The sequence below is a fragment of the Phoca vitulina genome, unplaced genomic scaffold (genome assembly GCF_004348235.1).
Source record: "Phoca vitulina isolate PV1807 unplaced genomic scaffold, GSC_HSeal_1.0 scaffold68, whole genome shotgun sequence".
NCBI lineage: Eukaryota > Metazoa > Chordata > Mammalia > Carnivora > Phocidae > Phoca > Phoca vitulina.
Window position 1 is genome coordinate 2,985,781 of NW_022589771.1, and position 16,047 is coordinate 3,001,827.

At 45.7% G+C, this 16,047-nt stretch overlaps 1 protein-coding gene across 3 annotated transcripts; it reads right to left on the reverse strand.

Moving 5' to 3' along the window:
* Window positions 1-650: 650 nt before the first annotated feature.
* Window positions 651-7,143, reverse strand: HMGN1 (high mobility group nucleosome binding domain 1). Of its 3 annotated transcripts, none has more exons than XM_032392640.1 (6): window positions 6,929-7,143; window positions 6,563-6,595; window positions 6,449-6,478; window positions 6,316-6,366; window positions 3,288-3,416; window positions 651-1,522 (listed from the first exon to the last, which is right to left on the reverse strand). In XM_032392640.1, exons 1-6 carry the CDS (start codon window positions 6,941-6,943, stop codon window positions 1,475-1,477), a joined length of 306 nt encoding a protein of 101 aa, XP_032248531.1. In that variant the 5' UTR covers window positions 6,944-7,143; the 3' UTR covers window positions 651-1,474. The 3 variants fall into 3 exon arrangements, with proteins under 3 accessions (XP_032248531.1, XP_032248529.1, XP_032248528.1); XM_032392638.1 differs by lacking the exon at window positions 3,288-3,416 and adding an exon at window positions 3,463-3,524 and having other exon boundaries at window positions 6,929-7,084; XM_032392637.1 differs by having other exon boundaries at window positions 6,449-6,595; window positions 6,929-7,084.
* Window positions 7,144-16,047: the final 8,904 nt, after the last annotated feature.

Sequence of the window (16,047 nt, forward strand, 5' to 3'; positions counted from 1 at the left end):
TCCCAAGTCAACATCCTCTTTGCATTGACACCCTGTGGTTTCACTGAAGGGGTCACATCTTACCCCCCCGCCCCCCGTACGAGGTCTGCTCAGAACAGCCACTGACCATTCCTGTGGTCGTCTTTGCAGAGTTGTGATCCCTCAGGACTCCTGTTTCTAGAGCATTCTTGCCCCCCACTCCCGGAATCATTCCAGGGCAAAGTAACATGTCAAGTGTACTGAGGCTTATAGGGTTTCAAGGCCTTCCCCTGTTCAGTGGTAACCCTGGCCTGGTGCTTTCTCTGGCCCTGGGTTTGCATTGGCCAAATCAGTGCAGCGTCCACCACCACTTCTGAAGACTATTTAGACGGCAAAACTAAGTACAATATGTATGAAAATCCCAAAAATATGCAAACACAAACCACATTAGATGTAGTTTTAGCTTATTCAGTACTTATAAGCTAATATGAAGAGCAAATAATTATGTAGTTTGCTTCAGAGGATGCTGGACTGTTTGCTATTAAACCAATTTAGGCACACAAACATCTTCAAAGAACATTGTACATGTTCAAGTGTTACAAAAAAATTAAATACTCCACTTTCAAATTTTAAGAAAACTTTGGAAAAACAAATGTGGTAATTCTCTGAGTAAAATTTAAGCCTGAACTTGATTTATGTGCTTCACGAAATTCTTTAATTGAGTTTTTATTGGTTGTTTTGAGGATCAGTACAGACATTTCAATTTGTACACAATTGTTAACGTACATACCGAAAATCTAAAAAAACCATGTAGTTGTGATTCTTTTCTAAAAGTTATTCCAGTGACCTTCCAGCTTAAAATTTGGAGGCAAATTTTCCTTAACAGTGTATCAAGTACCAAGATCTTCAAATGCTGATACACTGTTACATTGTTAAGTCCCATTAATTCACAATTTAATATCATATACACTACATACTCAAATTCTCAATCTTGCACAGCACATTAACAGAGTTACTAGGAAAACTGGACTACCACGACCAAGATGTTACAGAGTGCACAAGAATTCTGACCGGAAGAGCCAAGATCTAGGAGTGGTTTTCTTTAGGAAACAATTCTACCAAAAACAACATGGGAATAGAAGTAATTTAAAATATTCAAGACATAGTAAATGCACGACTGACTCCAAATTGCCATTTAGTATGCTTGGTATTATAGGATATAAAAACTACCCCATCTATGGAATGTTGAGCTGACACCCAAGACAATCAAAGCCTCCCACATTCAATATCCCACTATTTCCTGGTTGTACCAAAAAATAAACAACCAGCAAATGATTTCATCTCTTAAAAAAAAGCATTTACACTTAAAAAATGGGATGAGGTGGGATTCCCTCCTTCTTAAAAATGTTTCTAGAGCTACTAAAAAACTTGCATTTACAAAATAGTTGATAAAAATATTCCTCTGGATTGTACAAGAAGGGCGACAGGGACCACTGATAAGACATGGTTTATGGTATTAATCAGACTTGGCTTCTTTCTCTCCTGCTTCATCGGAGGCTGGACTCTGCAAATCAAAGGAAAAGTAATAATCAAATATTGGATTTCTGTGTCATTGTTATGATCTTTGAGAGCTTTAATATTTAATACAATGTAAGTTTCACTTACATAGAATTATTAGGTCTTGAAAATACAGGTGATCCTCACTATATGCAGATTTTGTATTTGTAAATGTGCCTACTCACGAAAATTTATTTGTAACCCTAAAATCAATACTCCTGGCACTTCCATGGACTTAAAAGCACTTCTTTGAGTTCCTCAACATGTACATTCCCAGCTGGGGTAGTTGTTTCAGTTCTGAACTAGCGTCTTTTTCTGCACTTTATCTAGTGCCATACATTTCACATTTTTTTGTGCTTCTTGATGTTGCCGCCTAGACAAATATAATACTGTCTACTAAGTGCAAGAAGGTTGTGGTATCCCTTATGGATAAAATACACCTGTTGAAGAGCTTCATTTAGGCATGAGTTACAGGGCTGTTTCTGTTGGCCTCGAGTTCAATGCTAATATATCAACATGTATTCAACGAAAACACATAAAATAAGGTTATGTCTTGATGGGTTGATGGAAATGTGATCAGCGTGCTGCAAAAATCTAACCCTGTATTTCCTCCATGTGCAACTGTTCAGTATTCAACCTTCTAGAACACAATCACCATAACAAGAGTAGTGTGATAACATGTATTAGAAGGTCAAATTCTTCCCTTACAACTAGATTAGTAATCTCATCTTAACACCACATAATATTTGATGTGTGGTTAGAACTACCAGTTAAAAATAAATTCTGATTAAGACTCCACAAATTAGAAATAAGTCCTTGGTTGTTTTAAGATTTATCTATAAATATAAAAGTTTTAAAAACACCCTGAATTATTTATCTTTCCAGGTTTAACCAATATAACATTAAAAAAAAGGTTTGGCTTAAGAAAAATTATTTATCAAAACCTGTAGCCTACTTGTTTAGTGTCTTCTCTTCAAGGATAAAGATTAAGAACACCAAGTCTTTTTATTTGCTTGATCTAAGTTATTTAGTCCTAACACAAGTAGCCACTTTTAAGAAAACTGGACTTCTTTATCAGAAATGAAATAGGAAAAATGTGCCAAATAAGGAATGGATTCAAAACATTCTTGAATATCCAGGAAATAAAAGCAAGATTACAACAGTTCTATAGATGGCAATTAAAAAAAGAGCCTAGAGGGGCGCCTGGGTGGCTCAGTCGTTAAGCGTCTGCCTTCGGCTCAGGTCGTGATCCCAGGGTCCTGGGATCGAGCCCCGCATCGGGTTCCCTGCTCCGCAGGAAGCCTGCTTCTCCCTCTCCCACTCCCCCTGCTTGTGTTCCCTCTCTCGCTGTGTCTCTGTCAAATAAATAAAATCTTTAAAAAAAAAAAAAAAGAGCCTACAATATTTCTTTAAACAAAATCCCAAGGTTATGTGAAAGAAAAAGGAGTATCACATCACTTAGTAAATTAAATCCATTTAAAAATCCACCAAGTAATTTTATTAATGAACCCTGTGTACAACATACATGGTGGATCTGGTGAAATTCTAAGCATATTAAAATTTCTTGTTCACTCATTTAAAAAAGAAGCCATCAACATACACATTTTCAAATATGATCTAATTCATAAAAACCACCTGTGTACTCACTTAGGAGTTACTACACAAAGCTTTAATATTTTGATGAATAAAGAGTGTCTTACCTACTATATGGAAATATATAACTTATTATTTACTGTTCAAAGTCCAAATCAACAACACACAACACTTCTGACCTCCTCATTTTTAGCTTCTCCGTTTTCTGCAGGTAAGTCTTCTTTCGTTTCCTGGTTAGCCACTTCAGCCTGTTTTCCCTTTGCTCCCCTTTTCCCCTTTGTTTGCACTTTTTTGTCTGAAGATTTATCCTAGGATACATTAAGAGTATATTTTAAGTATAAACTCGGCACTTACGTTTTCTCACTCGCTACAGTGTCCCCAACAGCTGCCCTGGTCATGCTAGCCCCCACAGCAGCCTGAAGGACAGGACACCACTTTTAGAGAAGATGCCTGGAAGTCCATCCCCACTAGTCAGGACGACAACGTATGCCCAGAACTGTAACATTACTCGCCTTATCAAGCCTCATCAGACTTACCTTGAGTAAACCTCCACCTGCTCAATCACCCACTACTCTCTCAAGTTCCACATGACCGAACCAATGAGGGGAAGAATAGTTGGAGGAAATCTCTTTCCACTTTCCTACCCATCCCCAAAGTTTTCTTAAGCCTGAATAATAACCAAATTGTCAAATCATCACTGTTCTGACAAGACATTCACCCTCACAGTAAGACCATTCACCTGAAAACAGCACCATGTTCAATGGTCAGGTTGCCTAGCCTGCTACAGCTAATCCCTTGATATCATGTAATGAGTAGCTAAAAGGATCAATTTTGAGTTTATCATTTTCATTTACATGTTGGAAGAATCTGAAAAGCACACATATTAGTATGATGATAAAAGATGTTCAAAATTTACGCCACTGTTAAGCAACGTAAAACTGTTTTTGGATACCATCCATCAATGGGGAAGAAGTTTAAACATTTAACATTTATTCCTTGTAAAGAATGCTTAATTGTTGGTCACCAGTAAGTTTTATCAAAGACCCCTGTCAGTACTGACCAATATTTGAGTTGAACAGCCACAAAGACATGTAGGTAAATATCACAACTTCAATGCTAAGCGTGGGGGGGGGAACCACTGTAATGTATTCTGAACCAATGATGGCCTTCCATGTAAAAGACATGACAGCTACTAAAAATACACCATCTTTAGAACGAACCATAAATTATAATTATTTTTTAGTGAGCTCTACGCCCAGTGTGGGGCTCAAATGCACAACGCTGAGATCAAGGGTCGTATGCTCTACCGACTGAGCCAGCCGGGAGCCCCAGAATAAACTATAAATTATGAAAACAAACATATTTGGGATAGCACTCCTCACACACTGGTACCATGAAGTGTCACAATCACCTCTGTAGTTAAAAGTTATTCTTTTATAATCTGATTTTAAATTTCTCATTAATTTTCTAACCACTATGGCATAGCATAAAAATGTAAATCCTTAGAAGTGAAAACAAAATACCACTTTTAATAACAGGAACGACAGATGAAAAAAGGCAAATCAATGTTTTCCTAATATATCTATTTCAATCCCCAAAATACTTCTAAGAAAATGATACAAGTCATTACCTCAGTGGTATATATATGCTTTGAAAACAGTGTGCCTACACTGTAATCAATACATCAAAAATTTACCTTCCATTAACGCTTTAAATTGGGTCGATTATGAAGGGTGTACTACAGAAACTCAAGTAAAACAAAGCCCCCCAGCTCCACATTTTTCCTTTGGCAACACTGAGTTGACAAATTTGTTCCTCAAGGAACACTGACGAGAAGCCTTACCTGTTGCCCTCTCAGTGGGAGAAAGAAACGTGTTGATTACACCTGATCCCAAACCCAACTGAGTGTAAAATCTGAGTATTTTCATTAAAAAAAGTTTTGGGGGCAAACCAAAACATACGAAGTGGTAAATAAGGAAGAAAAATTTAAGAGGAAAACAGGCATAGTACTTCAGCCAATTGGTTTATTAAAAATAACCCAAAGATGAGTAATAATAGTACATAGTTCATTCCATCATTATGCAACAAGATCCGCTATTTTTTTGGCCTTCATGAAAGGTTCCTGTTTTACTTAACTTTTTATACAGAGTTATTGTTTTACCTTTTGTTGGGGGAAATACTAAGTTAACACACTATGCTTATAACCTTTGACTACTTAAAAAAAAATAGAATTTTCCACTTAAACACCTTGAGACTTCCACACTCATTTCTGTACAACGTTTAAAATAACTGGAAACCAAACCCTTGATTATGCAGCGCTGAGCTTCCAACTACACTTTCAGAAAAGGGTCTAACACCGAGCTCTCAAGTTTCAAGTGCACGGAAATCAATCAGCACGCACTTCCCCTGAAGACCGTGACAGCTTTGCAGAGCCCGGTTTCAACGCCACATCCGAAATCAGTTACGATCATTTACGTATACTTTGCTTTCCCCACTTCAACGTTCAAACATCACATAAACCAAGAGCAACTTCACTCCAGAGACCTTCAACGCGAACAACGCAGTGGTGGATCCACTCCGGGGAAACGACCCACGCTGGTTAGGGTTAACTCAGGGTTAAGGGAAGACAGGCAGTGCGCTCCGTCACACACGGCGACAAACACAACACCTGCAGCATTACGTTCTCCGGGCACGCCGGCCTCGATGGCACAGGGCTGCACAGGCCCGAGAACTTCATGCGCCGAACACCCGCCCACGAGGCTCGCCCGCGGCTGCGGGATTACGGTCAAGCCCGGCACACAGCCGCGCGGCAGGCACCAACCATGACGCACGCAACCCAAGAATGGATTTCCTTCGTCAGCTACACTTGGGAGTATTTTCAGTCGTCTTAAGTCTTTCACATTCTGCAGCATGAACGTGACACGTTATATTCCCGTAAAAAACCAGGAGAACCACATCCATTATCTTTTTTTTTTTACCCAGGCCAGAAACAAAAGTCGGTCCCTGCTCTCATTACGAAATAAAACTCAAGTAGGGAAACAGGAGACAATCCCACGCTCCAGGCAAGCACGACACCGGACTGAGACCTTCGGAGTCACGACCTCCGTCACTAACGTCACGAGACCTCGGCGTCGCGGGGGACGGCTTGCTACTAGAACAAGTCACGCGTCAAGCAGCGCGGCAGCAGTTCCTAAGTTTGGAGCCTACCTTTCCTGCCGCCTTTTTTGGCTTCGTTTCCACTTTTGCAGGAGCGGGTTTCTGAAAGGCAAAGGCAGCACTGAGTGTCTTCACTGGGCAGACCCCACGGGGCAGACCCGGTTACGGGGCTCGCTCTACTTACAGCTGACAACCTCGCCGACCTCCTCTTGGGCTTTGGGAGAGAACAGGAAACAGAGCAGGGAGTGAGCGGCGAAGCGCCACGGGACCCACCCCCGGGCCGCGGCGCGGCTCTTACCTCCTCCTTGGCCGCCCCCTCGGCGGAGCTGACCTGCGGGAGGAAGCACACGCGCGAGTGGCCGCAGCCCGCAAACAAAAGTGCCCGCGCGCCCCGCGCCCGCCCCCGAGAACAATGCCCGGCCGCGTGACGTCAGCGGCTTCCCGCCGCCGCGTTCGAATCTCCCACCCGGCTCCTCGGCCGCCGAACGTTCCAGAACGCCGCGCCCGGGCCGCCGCGCGAGCACAGCCCGCCCGCCCGCTGCGGGTCCCGGGGCGCTTGTCAGGCCCTGCGCCGCCGTGCGCGCGACGGGCCTCGGGCCTCGCGGGGCGGCCGTGGCGGCCCGGACGGCGGAGGGAGCGTGTGCGGGCCGCGGCCGCCGCTCACCTTCCTCTTGGGCATCGTGGCGGCGGGGCGGGCGCGTGCCGGGTGCCTGCGGGCCGCGGCGCGCCGAGAGCCTTCGCGAAGCTGGGCTGCCTCAGGCCGCTACCGCTCCTCCCGCCGCCCGAGCTGCTGCGACCCGCCGCGGGGGCGGTGGGAGAACCGGATGGAACCGGATTGGGAGCCCGCCCCCTCCTCCCCCCGCGTCCCCCGGCCGCGGGCTCCCCCTCCCCGCCGGCCGGGCCGCCCCCCGCCCCCGCCCCCGCCCCCGCCCATTGGCTGTGGGGCCCACCGCGCCGCGGCCCGCGCCCGGAATAGGTGAGGCGGGCCGTCACTCGACCACTGCGCCCCGCCCCCGCTCCCGGCGCCCCCTCCCCCGCCCGCCGGCTCGCGGGGCCCCAGACCCAGGCGAGGGGGGCGGGGCCCCAGAGGCCGCTCTCACCTCACGGTAGTTTGTTTGAAGCCGAGCCGCAAAGTGCGGTCTGCGCGCCGATTGGCGGGGTTCCGCCACGTGATCGCCGGGTGACCCCACCCACAACCTCCCTGGTTACCTGGGCACCCCCAGCGCCCAGAGATCCTCGGGGACTGAGTTCCTCCCTTCTAGAGTGAGTTGGTATGGGACATTTATACTTAGTCTAATAAACTGTAAAGGGAGAGACAATGGATTCAAGTACGAGCCAATTTCTCCCTCCTCGGGCGGCAAGAAAGGCTATCTATGGGCCGCAGCTTCGCAGGCCTTCGGGAAGCAGGTCCTAGTGCGCAGGCGCCAGAGAGGAGGTCGTGGGAAGGAAAGCTAGCGCGCGGGCTCAGCGGCGGGTGCTACTGCGCAGGCGCGGATCTTTGCGACGTCCCTGGGCTCGCGGCTGTCCCGCGGCTGGGTTCCGCTGCTTGGTTGCTCTGGGTCGCTCCTTTAAATCTTCTGTTCCTTCAGGGGTCGGGGTCCTCACCATCCCCAGGACGTGTCATCTCGTAGACCTCTGGGCCGGCCGATCCCTCCTGCGCTGAAGTGCGGCGGGAAGCACGCCCACCCGCTCTAGCCCTTTTTTGCTCACCTAAGCACCTTTTTAAAGTGGGAAAAGGGGGCGCCTGGGTGGCTCAGTTGGTTAAGGGACTGCCTTCGGCTCAGGTCATGATCCTGGAGTCCTGGGATCGGGTCCCACGTCGGGCTCCCTGCTCAGCAGGGAGTCTGCTTCTCTCTCTGACCCTCCCCCCTCTCATGCTCTCTCTCTCTATCTCATTCTCTCTCTCAAATAAATAAATAAATAAAATCTTTAAAAAAAAAAAAAAAGTGGGAAAAGGGCATCAGGCTGGGGGGCGGTGAGCTGGGAACCCCTGAACCAGTGAGATCGCATGTTACCCAGTTTCTTTAATGAAGAAGAGAATTACGTCTAAAAGGATGAATTGTGTGGGCTTACACGTTTTTAATAAAAATTGTCAGCTGGGATTCTTGGAAAGAAGGAAACGTTGGAGTACTTTGCATCCAAAAGATAGGAAACAGATCAAATGTCAGTCATTTGAGAGGCCCGGATGAACTATGGAACCTTCGCATATACTTGTAATAGTGAGCTACAACAAAGAAAGATGAGGCAGCTCTTTACTGAGGAAGTGAATTTCGAAAACCGCTAGTCAGATGTTGCACCTCTGATCTCAATAACTAGCGTCTTCCCTTCTCATTCATGGAAGTCTGAAGTCCTAGAGTGGCTTATAAAGCCCCCTGCAATTCGGCCCAGTTCAATGATTTTCATCGCTGCTCCTTCTGTTTCACCCTCCCGTTCTCAACCTGGCCTGGCACCCCTGCTTCTCAGGGCCTTGGCACCTGCTGTTCCCTCTGCCTTAGACCAGTGTGGCTTCTCGTCCTCATTCGGGTTTTTGCGCAAATTTCACCCTCTCAGTGAGGCCTGTCCTGACCTTTCAGTTTAAAATTGCACCTCCCCATCTCTGTTTTCTGCCTTATTTTCTACATGGTGCCTACGGAATATATAGCTATATTGAGTATAAAGTTATACATTCATTGTGTAACTCAGGAAGAATTCACAAGAAAGTGGTGCCAGTGGTGCTTCTGTGGAGAACAACTGGGAGCAGGGTAAGATTAAAATTTATCCTTTTTATTTCCCCACTCCTATCTGCATCACAAAAAAAAAAAAAAATCAGAGAATGACTGAGTTTGTGGCACAAACATACACTGAGCACCTACCTGCCCTGTGCCAGGCATTATGTTAGGCCCTGGGGTAGAGAGACAGCAGACAGGACATGTATGGCAAGGACTCTGGGTGGAAGTTTAGAGGAAAGACAAGGCACCCAAGTTGTCCTAGCAAGGGAAAGGGGGAAGCCACAGGCCGGGGGACAGCACAGACCAGGGCATGCAGATGTACTAGAATGTGATAGTCCTCCAGGGCCTGCTAAGTGGCAGTGATGGATACATGGAGAATGGACAGTGACAATTAGAGAAAAGAGGCAGAAAGAGAAAGGCAACCTGCAGAAGGCATTTGATGCCAGGCTAAGGGGTTTGGCCATTATCCAAGAAGACATTGCAAGGTCCTAATAAGGGAATGACGGGCTGAGATCTGAACTTACCTTATAAAGAACTTTCTCCCATGAGAATTAAAGATGCAGTAGTCCAGAGGTGACAAACTGGTAGCCTACGATGTTTGCTTTGGACCAGACATTTTTTTAATTGGCCAACATAAGCATGTGAAACAACTGGAACTCAATAGGAAAACCACTTGGCAGTATCTTTTAAAGGTAAGCAAGTACTCTATGGCTCAGTAATTCACTCCTAGAAATACACCCAACAAAATTGCCTACATCTGTTCACCAGAAGACATGAAGTAGAATATTCATAGCTGACCTATTTTCATAGGCCCAGCCAACAGCAACCTAAATGCCCATCAACAGGAGAGTGGATGAGTGAGTGGAAGACTATCAGCCATGACAAAGAGCTATCTACAATTACACATAGCAGTGTGGGTGAATCTCGCAAACACAATGTTGAAAGCAAGATGCCAAATCCAAAAGAATACACAGTGTGATTCCATTCATATAATGTACAAAGGCAGGCAAACGGGTAACCCAACACAGGCACTAAAACTAGGCAGTGTTTGATCAAAAGTCAGAATCTATGCTAGATGATCCAGACTGTTGGATAACCACATGGAAACAGCATTTTTAAAATTCCTCAAGATCCCTCAGGATCTTTGTATACACTCGCACAAGTATCCTCACCACCACTTCACCCTGGGGTTCACATGCCCCATTTTGGAAAATCATGCATTCTTGCAGGCTGGTTGATGGTGCAGGGTGATTGAGAATTTCTAGAGAGGAGAATCCCAAGCCTAATCTAAGGCAGAACTGCTGGTGATAGGCAGGGTTCCGAGGGGAACTGAAAGGGTGAAATCAATAATAGTGAGCAGTTTGCCCCCCCCATGCCCCGTGTCAGGTGTCCTAGGTGCTGGGGATGTAACTGTGAACACGAGTCGAGCCACCTGTCCTCATGGGGTTCTCATTCTAGTGGGAGTACGATAAAGTAAACAAGATACTTTCGCATAGCGATGACGCCTTGAAGGAAGGAAAAGTGTCACAATATGGAGCATGCTGGAGGTATGCCGAATGGGGCTGCTGTTGATGGGGTAGTCAGGGAGGGCCTCTGAGGAGAGAAGTGAAGGGTAAGACGTCCTGGGCCTTTGGTGGCTCTGAAGGAGAAGGCTTCAGGAGAGAGGAAACAGCTGGTATAAAGGTCCTGAGGTAGGATCAGCCTTGCTGTGTTTGAAGAAGGGAAATGTGGTTAGAGAAGCAAGCAGTGGTGAGGATGTGTGAGGCGGTGAGGAAGCAGTGAAGGGCTGTAGTGAGAACTGAGGTCATTGGTCTGGACTCCAAGTGGAGGTGAGGTCAGGCTGAGAGGTTAACACGTGAAGTCAGTTGTTGCCAGAAGACATAAGACCAGATGAGACCTTGTAAAGCAGTCTAGCCAACGAATGTTGGCTGTGGGGAAGGAGATCCCTGGAAGGAGGGATTTGGGCTATCTTTTGGTGGGGGGAGGGGACTGACTGGACTCTTCAGTGGACTGGGGCAAGGGAGAGGAGAGAGACTTTTGGCCATGAGCAATAGAAACCCAATTAGCATAAACAGTAAGGAAATGGACTATCTCCCACAGCAGAATGTTCTGGACTGGAAGATTCAGCAGCTTCATGTGTTCTCACAGTCTAGGTTCTTTTCTCTCTTTTATTGTACCTCTTTCTGAGTTGGCTTCATCCTCGGAGGTGGGATCCCACTTGTCACATCCAGATGTATAACAGCCAGAGAAAGAATGTCTCTTTTCCCAGAAGCCTTCTCTCGATTGCCTTTACTTCTTGGCCAGAATTGGGTCACATGCAAGGGGAACGGGACACCGTTAGATCAAATCAGACCCACCCCTGGAGTTGGGGGTAGGCCAGGAGTGGAGGGAATGGATACCTGAGCAAAATAACGGCTCTGTTAGGAAGGACAAGGTGGGCAATGAGCTGAGAATCATGTGTGTCCACTAGGCTTTGTGGCTGGGGAGCAATTCACCCAGCGAGGGATGAAAGAAGAGGTGTGCAGGACCGTGGAGGGGGCACATGGAGATTGTAAAGTGCCCCCTACATTGGCAACGTATGATGTCACCGATTGTCCTGATGGAGCAGTTTCAGTGAGTGGTAGGACAGAAACCAGGTTGAAGTTAGAAAGTGGAGGGCAGGGGAGGAACTGAGAACGTGTTCCAGCCCCCACTGTGCCGTGCTGCATTACACTGTGTCTCCAGAAGCCGTCTCTGGGCCAGTGTGTCCAGGGAGTGAAGACAGAAGATAAACTGCGGTAGGTGTGAGATGAGCCTGTGAGCAAGAGCAGGTATAAGGGAGATGATGATCGGAACTGCGAATGCCTACTGTCCACCGCTCTGTTGGATATCCAGGCTGTTGCGGAAGGGTGAGATGCAAGAGAAGCAGAGGAGAGCAAAACTGCTGGGCCCCACGCAGAGCTTTGGATGACCACTATGCTGAATGAGTTGGCTAGAAATGCCAGAACACAGACAGCCCTAAGATGACCCATAGTCGTAGAAGTCACCATGCAGTGTATGTTTCTAGCCTGGTTGCAAACTTTATGGCTTCATGACTATATAAATAATTATTATTAGCTAAGATAATTGGAGTTATTGTTATTATGAGCTTCCTGTTTGGCAGTCCATAGTCCACATTGCTATTTTAGAAAAAACACTAAGCCAGCTACAAATTGGTCATGTTATTCTTTTCTGCCCACAGGTGAATCTTGCCTTTCCAAACATGGAAAGGAAGCTTCTTAATCTGTCCCAGCTGTTGTAGCAAAATACCATAGACTGGGTGGCTTATAAACAACAGACATTTATTTCTCGCAGTTCTAGAGGCTGGGAAGTCCAAGACCAAGGCTCTGGTAGTTTCCATATTTGGTGAGAACCTGCTTCCCGGTTCATAGATGGCTGTGTTCTCACTGTGTCCTCAACTTGGAAGAAAGGGGAAAGCAGCTCTCTGGGGTCTCTTTATAAGAACACTGATCCCATTCACAAGGGCTCCACCCGCATGACCTAGTCACCTCCCAAAGGCCCCCCCCCTCCAGATATCATACCAGTGGGGGTTAGGTTTCCACATTTGAATTTTTAAAAAATATTTTATTTATTTATTTGTCAGAGAGAAAGAAAGAGAGCACAAGCAGGGGGAGCGGCAGGCAGAAGGAGAAGCAGGCTCCCTGCTGAGCAAGGAGCCCGATGCGGGACTTGACCCCAGAACCCTGTGATCATGTCCTGAGCTGAAGGCAGATGCTTAACCAACAGAGCCACCCAGGGGCCCCTCAACATTTGAGTTTTGGGAACACACTTTCAGTTCAGGAACACCCCCTGCATCTCTTCCAGATCACTCAGTTTCTGTGGCTTCCAAAGAGAATCACCCCCTCAAATGGGCAGCCACTTCATACTATTTGAGACTTGAGCAGAAATATTCTACTCCATTGCTAAGGGGCACTTGTTATACCCGACTCTTGAGATCACATGAGAGAGTTCAAGGTTCCCCTGGCTTTTGTGAACTCTGAAGGCAGAGGCAGTGGTGTAAATGTGTTCAGCGGACATGGTGTGAGGGATGCCCCATTCGTAACCTACAGGAGGAAGCCGTTTCCTTTGGTTAGACGTTGCCCCACATATGTGGTTTGGAGTGTTGGCCAGAATAACAATCAAAAGCCAAAAAAAAGAGTTCTCTTAATGCTACTTTTACATTATTCAAATACATTTGACTCGGGAGCAACATGGGTTTGAACTACACGGGTCCACCTATATGCAGATATTTTTTGATACATAGAGTATGGTAAATGTATTTTCTCTTCCATATGATTTTCTTGATAACATTTTCTTTTCTCTAGCTTACTTGATTATAAGAGTACAGTATATAATACATATAACATACAAAATATGTGTTAATTGGCTGTTTATGTTACTGGTAAGGCTTCTGCAACAATAGGCTATTAGTAGTTAAGTTTTGGGGGCGTCATCAGTTATCATAGATTTCCAACTGCATTGGAGTTAGCTCCCCTAGCCCCTGTGTTGTTCAAGGGTTTATTTTAATAAAAAAAATGTTTTCTTCTAAGTCCTTTCTCAGAAGCATTATAATTGATGAAGACTTCACTTTTTTCTGTTTTAAGATTTTATTTATTTATTTGACAGAGAGAGACACAGCAAGAGAGGGAACACAATCAGGGGGAGTGGGAGAGGGAGAAGCAGGCTTCCCGCGGAGCAGGGAGCCCAATGCAGGGCTCAATCCCAGGACCCTGGGATCATGACCTGAGCCGAAGGCAGACGCTTAACCACTGAGTCACCCAGGCGCCCACCCCAAGACTTCACTTTGATGTAATTTTCATTAAGGAAAAGAGAGGAGGAGAGGGAGCCTAATGTGACATTTCATTATAGTCAAATGTTATTTGACAAATGTTATTCCCATCTGAATGTCTTCTCATTTTCCCTTCCATTCGGAGAAACCAGAGAAAGCATTATTAGCAAAAATAGATGAGCCTGGCTCTTGACTCCATTTTTAATTTTTCACAACATTTCTGTAAGTTTGAAATTATTTTAAAATAAAAAAATTTGAAAGCTAATGAAAGATTTATTTAGAGGGGGCGCCTGGGTTGCTCAGTCGTTAAGCATCTGCCTTCAGCTCAGGGCATGATCCCAGGGTCCTGGGATCAAGCCCCGTGTCGGGCTCCCTGCTGGGTGGGAAGCCTGCTTCTCCCTCTCCCACACCCCCTGCTTGTGTTTCCTCTCTCACTGTCTCTCTCTGTCAAATAAATAAATAAAATCTTTTTTAAAAAAAAAGAAAGATTTATTTAGAGATACATTTCTTCTGGACATTTTCCAAAGCCTGTGAAATTTTGAGAAGTAAATGAAATTAACTGCACTAATAATAATAATAATAATATTATATTTTAAACTACTCAATTTTGCATATTCAGAAGGGCATAGCATTACAGAGACTTAAAAACATTTAAAATGTTATTTGGTTCTACCAGTATTTTTCTTTTTCTTTTTTTTTTTAAAGATTTTATTTATTTATTTGACAGAGAGAGACATAGTGAGAGAGGGAACACAAGCAGGGAGAGTGGGAGAGGGAGAAGCAGGCTTCCCGCCGAGCAGGGAGCCCAATGCGGGGCTCGATCGCAGGACCCTGGGATCATGACTGAGCCGAAGGCAGACGCTTAACGACTGAGCCACCCAGGCGCCCCTCTACCAGTATTTTTCTTAAATTGAAGTAAAATTCACATAACATGCAGTTATTTTTTTATTTTTTTATTTTTTATTTATTTTTATTGTTATTTTTAAAGATTTTATTTATTTATTTCACAGAGAGAGACAGCGAGAGCAGGAACACAAGCAGGGGGAGTGGGAGAGGGAGAAACAGGCCTCCCACCGAGCAGGGAGCCGGATGCGGGGCTCGATCCCAGGACCCTGGGATCATGACCTGAGCCGAAGGCAGACACCTAATGACTGAGCCACCCAGGCGCCCCTGCAGTTTTTTTTTTTAAAGATTTTATTTAGTTGAGAGAGAGAAAGAGCACAAGCAGGGGGAGGGGCAGAGGGAGAGAGAAGCACACTCCCTGCTAAGTAGGGAGCCTGACTCAGGACTCGGTCCCAGGACCCCAGGATCATGACCTGAGCTGAAGGCAGACGCTTAACTGACTGAGCCACCCAGGCGCCCCAGGAACTAACTATTTTGAAGTGTACAATTCAGTGGCATTAGTACATTTACAATGTTGTTCAACTACTACCTAACAGTATTAAACGTGCTATTTTTAAAGATAATTTAACATTTACATTTAAAATTTTTATGAGTGTTTTTTAACTTGTTAAAATTAGCTCGGATTACAAGCTGTCACGTTTTTCTGATAATCTCCCAGCACACGTGTACACATGCATACGTGTGCACACATTCAAGATTCCTTCTAATTCAGCTATACTGAAATGCAGTTCTCTAGGAGATCCTGATTCTTCATTCCTCATTAGCTATCTTGGATCCTAAAGCAGGCTGCAAACATACAGGACACATGCAGGTCCCTGACAGCTAATGAGCATCATGAGGCCATGAAATCTGTGCATTTGAGGTCACTGCCTGTGCTTGGCTTGTGCCAGTCACTGAAACAAACAATGCAGATTTTACTTGATTCACCTGAGTGTTGGTGTACTCCTAGTTCTCAATGGAAAGATTGTCAATCTACTTTTTGATTCAACCCTGCATGTGACCACCACCACCACCACCACCACCACCACCACCACCAACCACCATCATCATCACCATCACCACCATCACCACCATCATCACCACCACCATCATCACTATCACCACCACCACCATCACCACCACCACCATCACCACCACCACCACCACCATCATCATCACCATCACCACCATCATCATCACCACCATCATCATCACCATCACCACCACCACCACCACCATCATCATCACCATCACCACCACCACCACCACCATCACCATCACCACCACCACCACCACCACCACCATCACCACCACCACCACCATCATCACCACCACCACCATCATCATCATCACCACCACCACCATCATCATCATCACCACCACCAC